Genomic DNA, 18,152 nt, shown 5'->3' with positions numbered 1-18,152 from the left:
AAGTTTAGTGCAAGAACTGACAATTGGACTTTAAGTATACCTTTGGTAAGACAGAAGGATTTGTTGTTAGTCCCACCAGTCACACTCAGTCAAATTATAATTACGAGAAACTTAAAAAGTAATGGAGGTTTGTTGACAAAGGGATCTTGTTAATTAGTTATTCTTCTATATTATAAGATAAATTTTACTGTAGTATAAGTTTCAGTCACATAATTATATATAATTGATGGAATTCCAGTCAAATGTCCCACCAGTCTCTATGGAATGCCGCAAAAACTAGATAAAAAAAATCCAATAATTATTTTCAAATAACCCGAGTACTAAAATAACCGGATCAATATCTGTAAGTGACACTTTTAACTCACCAAACAATTACAAGCCGTTTGTCCTATAAAAGTCGAGAGCGTGTTAACGCCAACGTACACACAGATCCGATTATCAGAAAATAATTCATGCAAATAAATATCGATTCATCTATTTTAACTTCATCCGCGCATCCTCTTTGAATAAAATTCATCCGCTTGTTTTAAAATAAAACTTCAATCTACAAGTTGCTGATATTTTATTAAACATTCTAAGAAGTCATTTCCTACTTTGTAACATTTATTTATTTATTTACGACTTGTAGAATAATTTTTTTAAATAATTAGTACAATAAAAGCTTGTATAACTCTTTGAAAATTTAACAAAATTAGTTTTTTCTTTAAGATTCTTAACCAGCTTTCAATTCCTTTTAAAATGACTACCCACAAGCCTACAATCGCTCAACTTTTTCCCAATCCGCGGAAAACCCGGAAAAACCTTGGATTCCAAAAAACTCCTTTTTTTTCAAAATATTTTCCGCTCAAAATTTTCTTCTCCCTAACACCCTTCCACCCCGAAATTTTCAAAATTTCCCCAATTTTCCCGCAAAAAAAAATATTTAAATTTTCCCGGAAAATTTCCTCCTTCCCAGAAAATAAAGAAAATTCAATTTTTTCTTAAAGATTCTCACTCAGCGTTCAATTCCCTTTAAAATGACTACCCACAAGCCTATAATCCCTCAACTTTTTCCGAATCCACGAAAAATCGCAGTTTTCCGCGATTTTCCGCAGATGGGCAAAAGTCTCCAGAACATAGTCATGTAGGTACTCATTTTAAAGCTCTCCTCACCCTCTATCCTTTTCTCTACCCCCTGACCATCTTACCCCAACCCACCCAAAAATACCTCAAAAATTCACCTCAGAAGCTTAAAATAATTTTTTAAAAAATTGCACAGTTTTCCACATCACCTCAGAGGTACTGTACCAGATGCGTTCCCATTATTTAACATGGCGGGATCCCCAGTAGGCCTACACCATGGTCAATTTTCCTTTCAAGAATCAGCTGACTAATTCTTGACCGGAAAATTCGACATAGTTTAATTACAGGATTTTTTCTGCTATTAAATTATTTGACAACTCGTAATAGTTTCCCTAGCAAATAATTTGTTTTTTAATGAGTACGATTCTGCGCATAAACAATTAAGCAAAGTTTATTATTTCAACCCTAATCTTAAATCTAGGATAAATAATTAATAATATTTACCATTTTTACCAGACATTTTTAAAGCTTTGTAACCTTTTTTTTCAATGAATATATATTTAATATATTTTTTTTCAAAGCTTTTTTGTCACTTACGATATATTTAATATTTTATTTTTTGTAGCTTGTATAATTTATTATCTCTTTAATCAATTCGTAGATGCTGTGTTCAGTGGAAGATTATTTAGTAATTAATTAATTAATTAATTAATTAATTAGGAAGAGTGCGAGGCGGATTATTAGTGTAATTATGGAAGAAGATAACTACGTGCGAAAATATCGCGAATTAAAATGTGTGCGGTAAGTATTATAATTTTAAGTGTTATGTTAAGTGTTTTATATTTTCTTAAATATTTTGTCAGTGTACCGGCCGGTGTGACAACGTACAGTGAGAGCTCCGGGGAACGCACAGTCCCCTGGAATATTTAATATTGATTTTATTGCCGCAGAATTAAACGCAGGCGCAAGCGCCTGCGTTATTATTCTGCGGGTAAATGGGAAAAAAAATTTTTAAGGTAAAACGGAGAGTTTTTTTTTATTATAAGTGGGTAAGGAGGATTTTTTGAGGTTTTTTTTTTTGAAGGGTTGGGGTAAGATGGTCAGGGGGTGGAGAAAGGGAAAGAGGAGAGCTTTAAAATGAGTACCCACACTGTTAAAAATTTCTATTTTAATTTTACAAGAAATGTATTGGAAGCTGATAGGCAAAACACTTATTTAAAATTACAATCGGGTATAGTAATATTACAAAACATATATAGATGTGAGGTTACTAATTTTACAAGGTTTTGTAATTTTACAAATATTTTTAGATTAACTAAATTTGTAAAATTACAATAATTTCCTTGAATTTTACTTTAATTGAAATAATAAAAAAGAAAAATTTGATTTAATATTTGTTGTCATTGTATTTTTATGAAGCGCTGACTAGATTTTGCATCTCACGTAGACCTAATTTTTACAACTCTGGTGATACAAAGTGAAAATAATATTTACCCTAACTAAGAATCGAACGCGAGCCGCTTGCTTGCCAGACCGATACCTAACGCCCTACGTCGTACGACCGATAGGTAGTTCAACATCTTATTATTCTTATAAGCTAATCCTATGTGGTGATTGAGCTTTACGGCTTATTATTTATTATTTACATTATTTGTGTTATTTGATGCTGTTTATTGATGGAAAATAACTAACTTTTACATTATTTATAATTCATTGAATATTATAAAAATTAAAGTCTAACATATACTCATTAAAATATATTGATTTCGAAATGATCGTTTGAGCGTAATATTAAAATTTATAAAAGATAAATGATGCCTCGAATTTATTATTGAAAATAAACAACCATAAACTAACAAATTAGTAAAAATAAATATGAAAGACATTGTTGTTTTTTAATACATCAGTCTCATTTTTGTAAAACTTAAAAGTATTGTTTTTAAAATTGGAAAACAGTGAAGTAAAATTACAATTCGTGTAATATAATTAAAATTTTCTGGTAATATTACATTGCACTGTGTAATTTTACAATGAAAATTGTAAAAATAAAAAAAAGCTTTTTAAATTTTTTATCAGATTATTGTAATATAAGTGACAATAATTTTTTGTGATTTTACATACAATTATGCCGAATCAGATGACAAATAATGTTTGCAAAATTAAAAAGCTTTTTCGTAAAAATTGACCAACGGTTCTGTAATATTACAATGCGTGTTAGGTTTATACAAGAAGATTGTAAAATTACAATACATCTTAGTAGATTTCCCGACAGGCATTGGAAAATTACATGAGTTGTATTTTATTTGGCATTGCTATACACTGATTTGTAATTTTACTTATTATTTATCTTGTAATATGATTGTAATTTTACAAAAATTTTTAACGGTGCACATGACTATGTTCTGTAGAATTTTGCCTATCCGCGGAAAATCACGGAAAATCGCAATTTTCCGCGGATTCGGCAAAAGTTGAGGGATTATAGGCTTGTGGGTAGTCATTTTAAAGGGAATTGAACGCTGAGTGAGAATCTAAGAAAAAATTGAATTTTCTTTATTTTCTGGAGTTAGAGGAAATTTTCCGGGAAAATTTAAATAATTTTTTTTAAAGGAAAATTGGGGAAATTTTGAAAATTTAGGGGTGGAAGGGTGTTAGGGAGAGGAAAATTTTGAGCGGAAAATATTTTGAAAAAAAGGAGTTTTTTGGAATTCAAGGTTTTTCCGGGTTTTCCGCGCATTGGGAAAAAGTTGACGGATTTTAGGCTTGTGGGTAGTCATTTTAAAGAGAATTGAGAGCTGGTTAAGAATCTTAAAGAACAAATTAATTTTGTTAAATTTTCAAAGAGTTATACAAGCTTTTATTGTACTAATGATTTAAAAAAATTATTTAGAGAACTCGGAAATAAATAAATAAAATTACAAAGTTGGTAATGACCTTTTAGAATGTTTAAAATTAAAATTGAGAATTTAAATTAAAATTTTTTTCGCTGAAAATTAAACTTACGCGCCGTCTAGCGGAAAACTGTAGAACTAATTTTAGCGGCCATTTTTAAATACCAAGAAGAGTAAATACAGTTCTTGAATTTGTCTCCGTCGCTCACTGGTCGGTCAAACGTCACTCGTGTTATTTTAATAAAATTTAAACGCAAAGATAATTTCAAAATAAATTTTAATAGCCCTCGCTCGCTATAAATAACAAGCTTAGCCAATAAAATAATAATAAAATTTATTCTTTAATTTTTTTATAAAAAAAAATTGAGGTTTTTTTATTTAGTGCAATAAAATTTGAAAAAATAATTTATTTATATGGGAATGTTAAGTGATTTTATTGTTAACGCGACCTGTCAAGAGGTAGGTAAGTTTTTTTATAATAAAATTTATCATTTTTGTAGTTAGTAATTGTTTCTTTATTAATTAGTTATTTTAATCATCCTTGAGAGCCGCGGAGTGACACGGATATCGATTTTATTTGCACGAGTATATACATGTGCACTCGAGGTCACTGGGACCAATCAATTTTCAACCCTCAGATTTAGTCAATAAATTTTCAGGGTCATGAAAAAATTTATTTTTTCAATAGGAAATTTTGTGATTAATAATTAATTAATTAGTTATTTTAGGAAATATTTAAGTGGCTATATCTCCTAAAATATTGAAGATAGAAATGAAGTACTAGAAGATTTTTTGTAGGAAATTTCCTGAGCTATAATTTTGTATTTTTATAAATTTCTTCTAAAATCAATATTTTAGGAGTTATGGCTATTTTTATAGTTCCTAAATAATTAATTTTTATTTTGAATTAATTCAACGCTATAAGTGGCGATATCTCCTAAAATATTGAAGATAGAGTTAAAGTACTAAAACGTTTACTGTAGGAAATTTCCTAAGCTAAAATTTTGTGTTCTTATAAATTTCTCCTAAAATCAATATTTTAGGAGTTACATCAATTTTTCTAAAACCACCAAACAAAACCTAATAAAAAATCAATATTTTTACTGCAAAAAATATTTATTGATCAATTACATAAATTAAAAATTATTTCCTAAAAAAAACATCAATCAGAAAAATTATACACGGAAGTACAAGATTAATTACACACTGACCTTGCAATTATTCAATAAATTCTAAATTTACTCAAGGAGATTTTTAAAAAGTATTATTGTACTTACATTTAATCGGGGATTTAAAAATTTAAAGCAAATAATTAATATCATATATAATTGATTTTAAATTATTATTATCAGTGCAAGTGTATGATACGGCCGTGAGCTGTATTAAGACTTAGCAGACCCCCTGCAATTTTTATTACGTATTAACACACATGTATGTCTCTTTAAGTCAACTGTGATAATTATAATTATAGTAACAAGTGATAATTCTGTATTTACTCTTCTTATATTTTTTTTATTTATTACTTGTTATTATTTTTATATTTTATTATAAAAAGAAATCAGACCGATATTTTCTTCAGAGAAAATCCTCTATTTTATTCTAAAAATTAATTAATTAATTAATAATTATTTATTTTAATAAAAAATTACTTGACCTTTTTTTTTAAATAAAAAAAAAAATTTAATTTAATTTTTTAAACATCCTTGATTTTTTTTCCTAAAAAAAAAAAGAAATAATTAATAATTATCCTTGTTTAAAAATATAAAAAAATTATCGAATTATTTTCAATAATTTCAATTCTTTTGTTTGATTAAATATGTAATTAAATGTCATAATTTATATTAATAATATTATTTTGATTATATTAAAATTTTTATTTTTTTTAATATTTATATTCAATAATAATAATAATAATAATAATAATAATAATAATAATAATAATAATAATAATAATAATAATAATATTTATTTATTTTAGCCATCGCTATTCTTTTGTACAATAATTAAATAAATTTTTACACACAATAACAATATTTATAATATAATATTTACGACAAATTCACATCTTAAGTACATATTTTTGATATATTTCTTCAACAACCTTTTAAATATATTAATTATACTTAACTTTATTAAGTATATTAACTTTTTGCTTGATAAAAAATTTCCATATTTTTTATTTCCTAAAAAAGAAAAAAATTTTGTTATTCAAATTTTTAGAATTTTTTTCTTAATAAATAAATAGCAAGAAAAATTTGCAATAATTATTTTTTTAAAAAGCTTCAAAAAAATATTAATACAATTTTATAGAGCTAATTTTTTTAATAAAAATTTATTCATTAATCATTGTAATATACTTACAGTAGAAGGAACTATTTTTTAATTTTATTTATATTAATTTAAAAAGAATTAAGAATTTTTTTGATAAAAAAAAAAATATTAATAGCTGATTTAAAAATCATAATTTTTCATGAAAAATTTTGAATATTTTTTTATTGAAAAAATTGTTACGAAAAAATAAAAAAAAATTTCATCCATAAAAAACTTTAAAAACTGTGAGTACAATTTAAAAAAAAATATTTTTTTGTTATAATTTAATTATTGAAATAAAAATCGAAAAATTTAAAACGTCAGGTAACTTTAGTAGGGTAAGTGTGGGTATTGCTGCGGTTTTTTCTGGTTTTATTTCAGAGGCGTTTTCATTGAATTTTTCAAAAATAACAATAATTTTTTTTTTTTTTAACCAAAGTTTGATTCATTATTGACTTAAAAAAAAATCAAGAGTGCGATCAACTAATATTTTGTCTAAATAATAAGTATTTAAAAAAAAAGTCATATGCATGTTTTACTGCGGGTATAAAAGGAGCTTGTCTCTATTACTGCGTGCCAATTACTGCGAATGACCCAATTACTGCGGCTGAAATTCAATGACAAACAACTTCGGGATCATACAAGAAATGAATAAAATATGTTTGAAAGATACCTAATTAGCTATTTGTTAAATAAAATGACTTGATTAGAAAAACGTATTCCTGAAATAATTTGAATTCATATCAATAAACATGATAATTTAAGACAGCATGTCTAAATTAAAAATAATGACTATTCCAGTGTCGTATAACATAACAAGCAGTCTTTATAGTAATTAAAAAATCAACTTGCTCGGAGAAAAACAAATCTTGATTGAAAAAAATCATTTTGAATTTTTTTAAATCAATCAGAAAAATTTTTGAATATGTTGCAAGTTACATTCACTTAATTTAATGGAAATTTCTTAGTTTGAAAGTTTCACTGCTTAATTTCACATAGCAAAATTCTTTATTATAATTACCACTTGTATTTTTCATCAACTTCAATTTATTTGTTTTATTGTTTTATCAATTTTCTGTTTATAATTTATTTTAAAGATTATTTATTTTTAACTAAGAGCAATTTACAGGCAACTTGACAGGTAATATTTTCTTTTTAGATTAGAATAAATGTTATCCGCATAAATCCGGATAAATTTTACATCCGCAGTAATTGGTACAAATGCATACAAATAGAGGTGCTTCTATTACTGTGGATTATTGAAAACATTCGCAGAAATACAAACATGTCAGTTTATTTGTACCTATTACTGCGTCCTTAAATAAACAATATTAATTGATCAAAATTCAATTTTTAATACATGACTGATATTGAAGATGGGTTATCTTACTTTTATATGCAAAAAATATTAAATTTGAACCATTTTATGTAAAGAAAAAGATCTTTTAGTATCACCCCTTTTTGTACGGAAACTCACAAAAAAGCTATAGTTTACTACCTGCATAGCCAGTTAATTTTAATTTATTAATAACAAATTGAATAATTGTTGTACGTGTAAAACTACTGTGCAAATATTTTCTTGAAGGTTTCAATTATTAGCAACAATTTTTAACTTACCGCTACGAAAATCAAAGATTTTCAAAAATCGGGAAGTTATTGTTTTCACCCCGTTTTGCAAAAACCGAGTTTTCATCAGATCTCGACGTTTGAAGATCACAGGAAGCTTCCCTGACTATCCCCGCGAGGTTGTCACGGTATCTGTATGTGTGTGTGTGTGTGTGTGTGTGTGTGTGTGTGTGTGTGTGAAAGTATGTGAACCACTTATAACTTTTGAACGGCTTGACCGATTTCATCGCGGTTAGTGCCATTCGAAAGGGCTTGACCAAACTTAGATTTTGAAAACTATTTGGACTGATTCAGATCAATAGATTTTGAGAAATCTTCAAAAAACTGAAAAAAAAAATTTTTTCCAATGTGGTTTTTTTGGAATAACTTTTAAACGGCTTGATGGTTCAATTCCAAAAACTAATCAGCTCTTAACATCAAAAAACCACGTCGATCGCCACCAGTCCGGTCAAAATCGGTTGATTTGTTCGAGAGATATCGTGAACGAAAGAAAATCGAAAAAAGTGTTTTTTCGGAATAACTCCGAAATTTCTAGCGCGATCAATTCAAAATTTGAGATTCTTTGTGAGGCTTGAAAAACTGCGTCGAATGCTGCCAACCGCGTGAAAATCGGTTTATTCATTCAAAAGTTATTACGGTTTAAAAATTCAAAAAATAGTGTCATCAAATCCCTATCAGACTTTTGAGCTCGAAGAGCTCAAAAGCATAGGGAAACAATCTCTTTGAGCTTGGAGAGCTCAAAATAACCCATAAATTGTATTTTTGAGCTCGAAGAGCTCAAAAACGTCATTGGTGCAATTTTAAGCGCCTACGTATGGAATTAGCGGGAAGTTGCAGGGATGCTCAAGGTCAACCGTTTTCTTAATTTTTTTTAATTTAAAAAACTCAAGTACTATTTAATTATCATTGAAATAAAAAATTCCGCAGTAATACCTACACTTACCCTATAATTAATTTTTCAAACTTTAACAAAAACTTATTTTAAGAAAATATTTCAATAAAAATCAAAAAAATAATTTAATGTCTATTTAAATTAAAATAATTTTTTAAATTATTATTTTTAATAAAAAATTAAAGAATTAATAATAACAAAATTCAAAACTTACCTTAAAAAAAAACCGTTACTAAAATCAGCGTCTATAATCTATAATTAGAAAGAAAAGATTAGAGCAGCACATATTATACAATAACAAGTAATATATTATCAAACTATACATACCTTGCTTGCGCCATTTGTACCAGCAACATCAGACACACCAGCACCCGCTCCAAGTTTCAACAAGTTAGTACTATTCAATAATAAAATTCCTTCCTCTTCCCACTCCCACTCTTTCTATTCTCCGCCATTTCATTTTTATATTTTTTCATCCTCTTCTTTCATCTTCCGTCTCATAATCGCTCACCACTGGCAAGCTGGTTAGGTCTGCTGGTAAGCACTCCACTAATTTAGTATAGTGTGTGTGTGAGTGTCACGTTTAACCAATTGACACTGGAATATAAAACACATTAGAAAATTATTATTATTAATAATAATTATTAATTTTTATTTTTTTTATCAAGTATTTATTAAACCCACCATTTTTTTTTATTAATATTTTAATATTATGCCTTCCAACGTACGTATTGTTCTTTTAAATATTTTTTAGTAATATTAATTTTTTTTTAATAGAATTTTTATTTTTTTTTAGTAAAAAAAAAATTTTTTTTTAAATTTAAAAAATAAAAACTCAAAAAAAAAATGTAGATTTTTTTTTTTTCAGTTACAAGATTTGTAACCTATAAATACCTTTAATTGATTTATTGAGTTCAAGGTCATTGATAAAAAATAAAAAAAATTTTTATTTTATTAAAAAATTTGTAATTATTATTATTATTAAAAAAAAAACTTGTATGAAATTTATTAATAAGGTGTACAAAGAAAAATAGAAAAAAAAACATTACAATAATAGCAATAATTATAATGCAAAAATTTTTTGCAAAAATTATTATTGTTATTATTCAATTTTGTAATTTAATTTAAATAATAATAATAACAACAATAATCATAATGCAAAAAATTTTTGCAAAAATTATTATTATTGTTATTATTCAATTTTGTAACTTAATTAAAAAAAAAAAATAATAATAATACCAAAAATCATAATGCAAAAAATTTTTGTAAAAATTATTATTATTGTAATTATTATTATTCAATTTTGTAACCTAATTAAAATTATAATAATAATAAAATTGTATATAAATTATCATTATTGTTATTATTAAACTTTGTAACTTAATAAAAATAACAATAATAATAATAATAATCAAAATGCAAAAAATTTTTGTAAAAATTATTATTATTATTGTAATTATTATTATTCAATTTTGTAACTTAATTAAAATATTAATAACAGTAATAATAATAATAATAATGCAAAAAATTTATGTAAAAATTATTATTATTGTTATGATTATAAAATTTTGTAATTTAATTGAAATAATAATAATAATAATAATAATAATAATAATAAAAACAAAAAAATAGTAAAATAACCTAAAATGACCTTAATATTGCCAGTAATCATAAATTAAATTTAAAAAAATAAATAAAACTTTTAATTTAAATTTCATCTAATAAATTTATTTTTTTATTTTTTAGGGAGCTGGATACCTGAAGAGAGCAAACAGTGAGCGTCTTCATGAAATATTTAATCAGGTAAATAAATTATTTTATTTTATTGTTATACTGAATTAATTAGATATCAAACATATAATAATTTCTTTTTTTCTTTATATTATTTTTTTTATATTAAATTTAGTTTTAAAAAATAATTTTAGTATATTAATTTTTATAAAAAATTTTATTTATTAATCAGGGGTCTAAGGTCTATATTATTATCAATTATTATTACTATTATTATTATTACTATTAATATTATCAATATTTAATGATATTTATATTGATAATTAATTATGTCACGGAATACTACTTGAAGATTATTAATACGTACTATAATTTTTAAAATAATAATTTAACTAATACGTAAAATAATTTTTATTTATTTATTTTTTTTTTTTTTTTTTTTTTTTTTCAGTATGCAACTCAGGAAAAAAATGGAGAACGTTATATGACCCCGTCAGATTTTGTACGAAGTTACCTGGGACTTTATACAGATTCTGACTATAATCCAGATTCAGTTGCTTTACTCGCTGGAATTGTTGATACTTCTAAAGATGGGTAAGTTGGAAAATAATAAAAAAATTATTAATTATCTATATTATGAAGAGAATAAGAAAAATTTTGTCTCCAGGATATGTAATTAAGAAATGACCTTGTATCTTGTGAAATATTGACATTTTTAAAGATATAAGCTCATCCTGATGTTACACTCATCAAGACCTTTAATTTGAGTACCCACATCAATTTTTCATATATTTCATATATTTATATATATTATATATATGTATATATGAAAAATATATCAAAAATGCATTTGGGTACTCAAATGAAAGGTCTTGATAAGTATAACATCAGGATGAGCTTATATCTTTATAAATGTCAATATTTCAAAAAATACAGTGCAATTTATCAAATATCTAGTGAACTATTGACATTTTTAAAGATATAAGCTCATCCTGATGTAATACTCATCAAGACCTTTCATTTGAGTACCCACATCAATTTTTCATATATTTATATATATATTTATATATATATATATATATATATATATATATATATATATTATATATATATATATATTTATATATGAAAAATATATCAAAAATGCATGTGGGTACTCAAATGAAAGCTCTTGATGAGTGTAACATCAAAATAAGCTTATATCTTCAAGAATATCATAATTTGACAAAATACAATATAATTTTCAAATTATTGACATTTTTAAAGATATAAGCTCATTTTGATGTTACACTCATCAAGACCTTTCATTTAAGTACCCACATCAATTTTTCTGCCCTCCGGCCGGAAAGTGGCAACTTTCTGGCCGCTGCGCTAAGCAAAGTTGCCACATTCCGACTACGTCGAGCAGAAAAATAGTATACACACCTTGGCCAGTAAATAAGAAAGCCTCAGATCACATGTTTGTCAACCTCGGCTTCGCCTCGGCCAACAATTACATGTGATCTGAGACTTTTCTTATTTTACTGGCCTAGGTATGTAATATACTATTTCATATATTTTATATATTTATATATATGTATATATGAAAAATATATCAAAAATGCATGTGGGTACTCAAATGAAAGCTCTTGATGAATGTAGCATCAAGGTGAGCTTATATTTTAAAAAATGTCAGTATTTAAGAAAGTACAGTGCAATCTAATAATTTATAGTTTACAAATTACAGCAGTCACATAGTGACTGCAAGGTTGCTAGTTATTAATTAATAAAATAAATAAATAAAATTACAGGCTCATATCATTCGCGGAATTTCAAGCATTTGAAGGATTACTTTGTGTCCCGGATGCATTGTATAAAACAGCGTTCCAATTGTTCGACACCAATGGAAATGGAATGGTTGCATTTGGTAAACAAAATTACATAAAAAGAAAATATTAATTGATTAATTAATTATTCAATTAATTAATTAGTTAGTTAATTAATTACAGACGAGTTCGCTGAGGTGATGAAAAAAACAGAGCTGCATAAAAAAATGCCCTTTAATATGGACAGCAGTTTTATAAAGCTCTACTTCGGGAAAGATCGGAAGCGGCTGATAACCTACGGAGAGTTCAGCCAGTTTCTCCACGACTTCCACGAGGAATACGCTTTGGAAGCCTTCAAAAAGTTCGATAAGGACATGCAGGGGTTTATTTCCATCACGGACTTCCAGGAAATCATGATGAGCATCAAGAGCCACCTGCTGACCAAAGAAGTCAAGGAAAACTTGATCGCTGCAGCTACTACGGGGCATGGAGGTCGTAAGGTAAGAACTAGGGGTTTATAAAGTTGATTTTTGAAAAGGAGATGAAATTCTGAGAAAAATGACGCGTCGCACGACCAGATTCGACGTAGGTCGATTTTGATTAATGATCGATAGATCATTCGATAAATTGTTAATGCGATTTTTGTGAGGAACAAATGTTAATTAATAAGGTTTGTAGGGACTTATTTTAACCAGGATTTGAAGATCTAGGTCGCAGTATTAATAATTTATATAAATACAAAACTTTTTTTTTCATTAATGATTAATGAGGCGATTAATGGGTCTAGAAAATTTTTTAAAAATAAACTAATTAAAAATTATTAATCTTCGATACATCCCGAGTAAAATGAGCCGTCTCACGACTCATTTGGTCGTAGGTCGATTTTGATTAATGATCTATAGATCATTTGATAAATTATTAATGCGATTTTTGGTAGAAACAAATATTAATCAATAAGGGTTGTAGGTAAGGTAAAAGCCCCAATATATGATCATGTACCAGTATATTTGCGAATATAGATACAAATACATGGAGTGATCATATACTGGTACATGATCATATACTGGGGCTTTTACCTTACTTGTTTTAATCAGGATTTAAAGATCTAGGTCGCAGTATTAATAAATTTTAAAAATACAAAACTTATTTTTTCATTAATTATTAATGAGGCGATTAATGGGTCTAGGAAATTTTTAAAAAATAAACTAATATTAAATTATTAATCTTTGATACCTCCCGAGAAAAATGACCCGTCTCACGGCTCATTTGGTCGTAGGTCAATTTTCATTAATGATCTATAGATCATTTAATAAATTATTAACGCGATTTTTTAACCGAAAGCCTAAAGACAAATATCAAATGTGAGTACTCATTTTTCTCAGAATTTCATGACCTAGGTCGCGAAGCTACTCAAAAGTTACTTTAACAGGTGAGCTTCCCGTACTTCATGGCCTTCAACTCTCTCCTAAACAACATGGAGCTCGTGAAAAGAATCTACCTGAATGCGACCAACGGGCACAGATACCAAGAAGTGACCAAGGAGGAGTTCCTTTATTCCGCCCAGATGATGTCCCAGATCACTCCCCTGGAAGTCGATATCCTTTTTCACCTATGCGACCTGCTTCGGCAAAACACCAAGATTATTTACAACGACCTCGTGGCCATTACTCCGGAGCAATATTTCAAACATATCACCAGGCGGTTGGCGGAAATCAAAGCGGTTTCGGTAAGCATCAAATTTCTTAGTAAATTATCTATATTATTTAGAGATTAAAAATTTTGTGTTTAGGATACATAATTAAGAAATTACTTTGTATCTTGAGAAATATTGACATTTTTAAAGATATAAGCTCATCCCGACGTTACACTCATCAAGACCTTTCATTTGAGTACCCACATCAATTTTTCATATATTTCATATATTTATATATATTATATATATGTATATATGAAAAATATATCAAAAATGCATGTGGGTACTCAAATGAAAGCTCTTGATGAGTATAACATCAATATGAGCTTATATATATATATATATATATATATATATATATATATAGCATATATATATATATGCTATATATATATATATATATATATATATATATATATATATATTATAAATATGTATATATGAAAAATATATCAAAATTGCATGTGGGTACTCAAATTAAAGGTCTTGATGAGTATAACATCAGAATGAGCTTATATTTTAAAAAAAGTCAATATTTAAGAAAGTACAGTGCAATTTAACAAAATTTATTATTTATAAAGCAAAATTTTATTTATTCATATTGAATTATTTTTTCAGAGTCCAGCTGACCGTGGAATAGGGACCCAAATTCTGGAGTCAGGTTACAGGTTCGTCCTGGGATCAATAGGAGGTGCTGTAGGAGCAACAGCAGTCTATCCTATCGACTTGGTGAAAACGCGGATGCAAAATCAACGCACGGGATCTTTTATTGGAGAGCTTATGTACAGGAACAGTTTTGATTGCTGTAAAAAAGTTATCAGGCACGAAGGATTCTTTGGTCTATATCGAGGTCTTGTTCCACAATTAATGGGAGTTGCACCTGAGAAGGCTATTAAGCTCACGGTTAATGATTTTGTCAGGGATAAATTTATGGATAAAAATGGAAATATTGAACTTTTGGGAGAAATTATTTCTGGGGCTTGTGTAAGTTAAAAAAAAAAATAATTTTTTTTGAAAAAAAAAAAAAAAAAAAAAAAAAAATTTTTTTTTAATTTTGAAAAAAACAATTTTTTTTCCAGGCTGGAGGATCACAAGTAATTTTCACCAATCCCCTGGAGATAGTGAAAATCAGGTTGCAAGTAGCTGGAGAAATTGCAGGAGCACAAAAAGTCCGTGCATGGGCGGTCGTCAAAGAATTGGGACTCTTTGGACTCTATAAGGGAGCAAGAGCTTGTTTACTTCGTGACGTTCCATTCAGCGCGATATACTTCCCGATGTACGCGCACACCAAAGCAAAACTTGCTGATGAAGGAGGTTATAACACGCCATTATCTTTGCTATGCGCTGGCGCGATAGCTGGAGTTCCTGCAGCTGCATTAGTGACACCTGCCGACGTTATTAAAACCCGATTGCAGGTTAGTATCTTTTATTTTTTGGGAAAAATAAAGTAGATAGTTAAAAAGTAGGCGAAATTCTGAAAAAAATGATGTATCGCACGACCTGATTGCTCGTAGGTCGATTTTTGATTAATGATCTATAGATCATTTGAGAAATTATTAATGTGATTTTTGGTAGGAACAAATATTAATCAATAAAGGTTGTAGGTACTTATTTTAATCAGGATTTAAAAATCTAGGTCGCAGTATTAATAATTTTTGAAAATACAAAACTTTTTTTTTCATTAATGATTAATGAGGCGATTAAAGGGTCTAGGAAATTTTTTAAAAATAAACTAATTAAAAATTATTTATCCTTGATAACTCCCGAGTAAAATGAGCCGTCTCACGACTCATTTGGTCGCAGGTCAATTTTGATTAATGATCTATAGATCATTTGATAAATTATTAATGCGATTTTTGGTAAGAACAAATATTAATCAATAAAGGTTGTAGGTACTCATTTTAATCAGGATTTGAAGATCTAGGTCGCAGTTTTAATCATTTTTAAAAATACAAAACTTTTTTTTTCATTAATAACTAATGAGGTGATTGATGGGTCTAAGAAATTTTTTTAAAATAAAGTAATTAAAAATTATTAATCTTCGATACCTCCCGAGTAAAATGAGCCGTCTCACGGCTCATTTGGTCCCAGGTCAATTTTCGACTAATTTATTATTTTTTTTTTTTTTTTTTAAGGTCGTGGCCAGGCAAGGACAGACAACCTACAGCGGGTTGATAGACTGTGCGAGGAAAATTTACCACGAAGAGGGCGCAAGAGCCTTCTGGAAAGGCGCAACAGGTATGTATTAATATTAATTATAATTATGATTACAAATAATTAAGATTAAATAAATACTACGGGTAATTTTTAATTTAAAAAAAATTTGTTTCGGTTTATCGGCCCCCTACCCCCACCTTCTACTTTTTATATATATTTTGGCTAATTACGTCAGTAAGTAATTAATAGTAATTATTATAAATGTTGCCTGGGCTTTTATTTATTTATCGTCATTAAAATCTGTGATAATTTTTTGATTTTTTATTTTAATGTAACTAATAATATTAATAATAATTGTTTGAGTATTAATGATGATATTAATAAATCTTAATTAATTTTTTTAGCTCGAGTTTTTAGATCTTCGCCGCAATTCGGAGTTACATTGTTTACATACGAGTTATTGCAGAGGTTATTTGTCGTCGATTTTGGTGGATCGTAAGTACATTTTTAATTAAATTTTTTTTATAGAAATTGACCACTAAGGTAAAAGCCCCAATTATTGACAGGGGTCTAAATATTGACACCTTTAATTATTTTTAAATATATTTATCTGTAATAAGAATAACTATATAATTTTTTATTAAGTTCTAATTAATTAAAAAATTTTAAAAAATTACAGTGGGTACCCCGGGTGCCATAAGGGCGTACCAAAATTTTTTTTTGCATTTCTGCCCGTTTCAGACATAACTACGTCGAATCCCGGAAAAAAATTTTTTATACGCCCTTATGCCTTTTCAAGGGTATTTTTTTCGAGATACGCCCTTATGGCATCAGTAACGCGATATATGAAAAATTTATAAAATTGAGTAATCGAAATTAATTGTTTCCTTTATAATATTTAAATAATGAGTGTCAATAACTGGTTGATAATTTTTAAGTTGAATCTCATATTGACAGCCAGTCGACAGCGTTATCACGCCTTTTTTTTACTTTAACCTAAAAAATTAACTGTAAGAGTTTGAACTCTTGATTCAATAAATTATTTTTAAATTAATTTTTATATTTTTAATAGTAATTAATCATTTATGGAAATTATTATTAATAAACTTTAATAATATTGATTACTTAATTAATTTCGATGAATAAGAATAAGCAGATAATTCTAGGCATTAGTATAGGTGTCAATAATTGGGGGTAAGGTATGTCAATAATTAGATCAATCAGTTTTTTAACCTGTCAATAATTGGTGTATCCGAATACTATATTTAATTATTTAAAATTAATTAGTAAATATCAGTGATTATCATTTAAAAAAAAGAAATTAGTTAAAACATTACTTGAGACAAACAAACAAAATTCAATATTGATATTTGATTGCTTAAAAAAAATCAAATCATAACTTTGTCTCTTATAGTGTCAATAATTGGGGCTTTTACCTTATACTACTGAAAAAAATTAGTTGTAAGTAAATTAGTTAGAGTGAAAAGAGATATTGAAAAGAAAATTATGTTTTACAGTCGGCCAACTGGGTCTGACTTAAAAGTGCCATCTACCGGAATCGCAGATGATCTAAAATCAAAAAACAGTGACCATATAGGTGGATACGAGGTCGCAGTTCCGATATTTTCAGGAATCGAAACCAAATTTGGACTCAGTTTGCCACGATTCCAAGCTGCCCCTCGACCAATTCCTAATAAATAAATTATTAAAACGAAAAAAAAATAACTCAAAAAAATTTATTATTAATTATTAATGAATAAACAAAGTAATATATTTTTTTTGCACCTAGTGCGTTCATTTTTAAATAAACATATTAATAAATAAAACACGAAACCGGTACATACAATGTAAATACAACAAACTGTAATATATTTATCATTAATAATTAATTCAATTTAATTAAATTTTTTTACTTATTTGGAATATTTCCTCTGGATGACTTTTTAGGGTGAAATAAGGTGGGTATGCTTTAAGATTATTTTTTTCTG

At 27.1% G+C, this 18,152-nt stretch overlaps 1 protein-coding gene and 2 long non-coding RNA genes across 4 annotated transcripts in view; 1 reads left to right on the top strand and 2 right to left on the bottom strand.

Moving 5' to 3' along the window:
• The window catches only part of LOC123263666, an 18,205-nt gene extending 13,198 nt beyond the window's left edge, over positions 1-5,007 (bottom strand). The window contains exon 1 of the long non-coding RNA XR_006509201.1: positions 4,929-5,007. This is a non-coding gene — a long non-coding RNA (uncharacterized LOC123263666). The remainder of the gene's footprint in view (positions 1-4,928) is intronic.
• LOC123263654 (calcium-binding mitochondrial carrier protein Aralar1) lies at positions 4,356-18,063 on the top strand. Of its 2 annotated transcripts, none has more exons than XM_044726564.1 (11): positions 4,356-4,409; positions 10,525-10,581; positions 10,961-11,103; positions 12,300-12,415; positions 12,498-12,814; positions 13,744-14,040; positions 14,626-14,991; positions 15,087-15,422; positions 16,143-16,245; positions 16,569-16,659; positions 17,682-18,063. In XM_044726564.1, the coding sequence occupies exons 1-11, from the start codon at positions 4,365-4,367 to the stop codon at positions 17,863-17,865; spliced, it is 2,055 nt and encodes a 684-aa protein (XP_044582499.1). In that variant the 5' UTR covers positions 4,356-4,364; the 3' UTR covers positions 17,866-18,063. The 2 variants fall into 2 exon arrangements, with proteins under 2 accessions (XP_044582499.1, XP_044582500.1); XM_044726565.1 differs by lacking the exon at positions 4,356-4,409 and adding an exon at positions 9,452-9,502.
• On the bottom strand, positions 6,094-9,203 carry LOC123263665. Its single transcript, XR_006509200.1, has 3 exons — positions 9,106-9,203; positions 8,993-9,030; positions 6,094-6,133 (listed from the first exon to the last, which is right to left on the bottom strand). It is a non-coding gene; the product is annotated as an uncharacterized LOC123263665 (long non-coding RNA).
• Positions 18,064-18,152: the final 89 nt, after the last annotated feature.

This window comes from Cotesia glomerata, linkage group LG4 (genome assembly GCF_020080835.1).
Source record: "Cotesia glomerata isolate CgM1 linkage group LG4, MPM_Cglom_v2.3, whole genome shotgun sequence".
Classification (NCBI taxonomy): domain Eukaryota; kingdom Metazoa; phylum Arthropoda; class Insecta; order Hymenoptera; family Braconidae; genus Cotesia; species Cotesia glomerata.
This window is presented reverse-complemented; position numbering and strand designations above follow the sequence as displayed.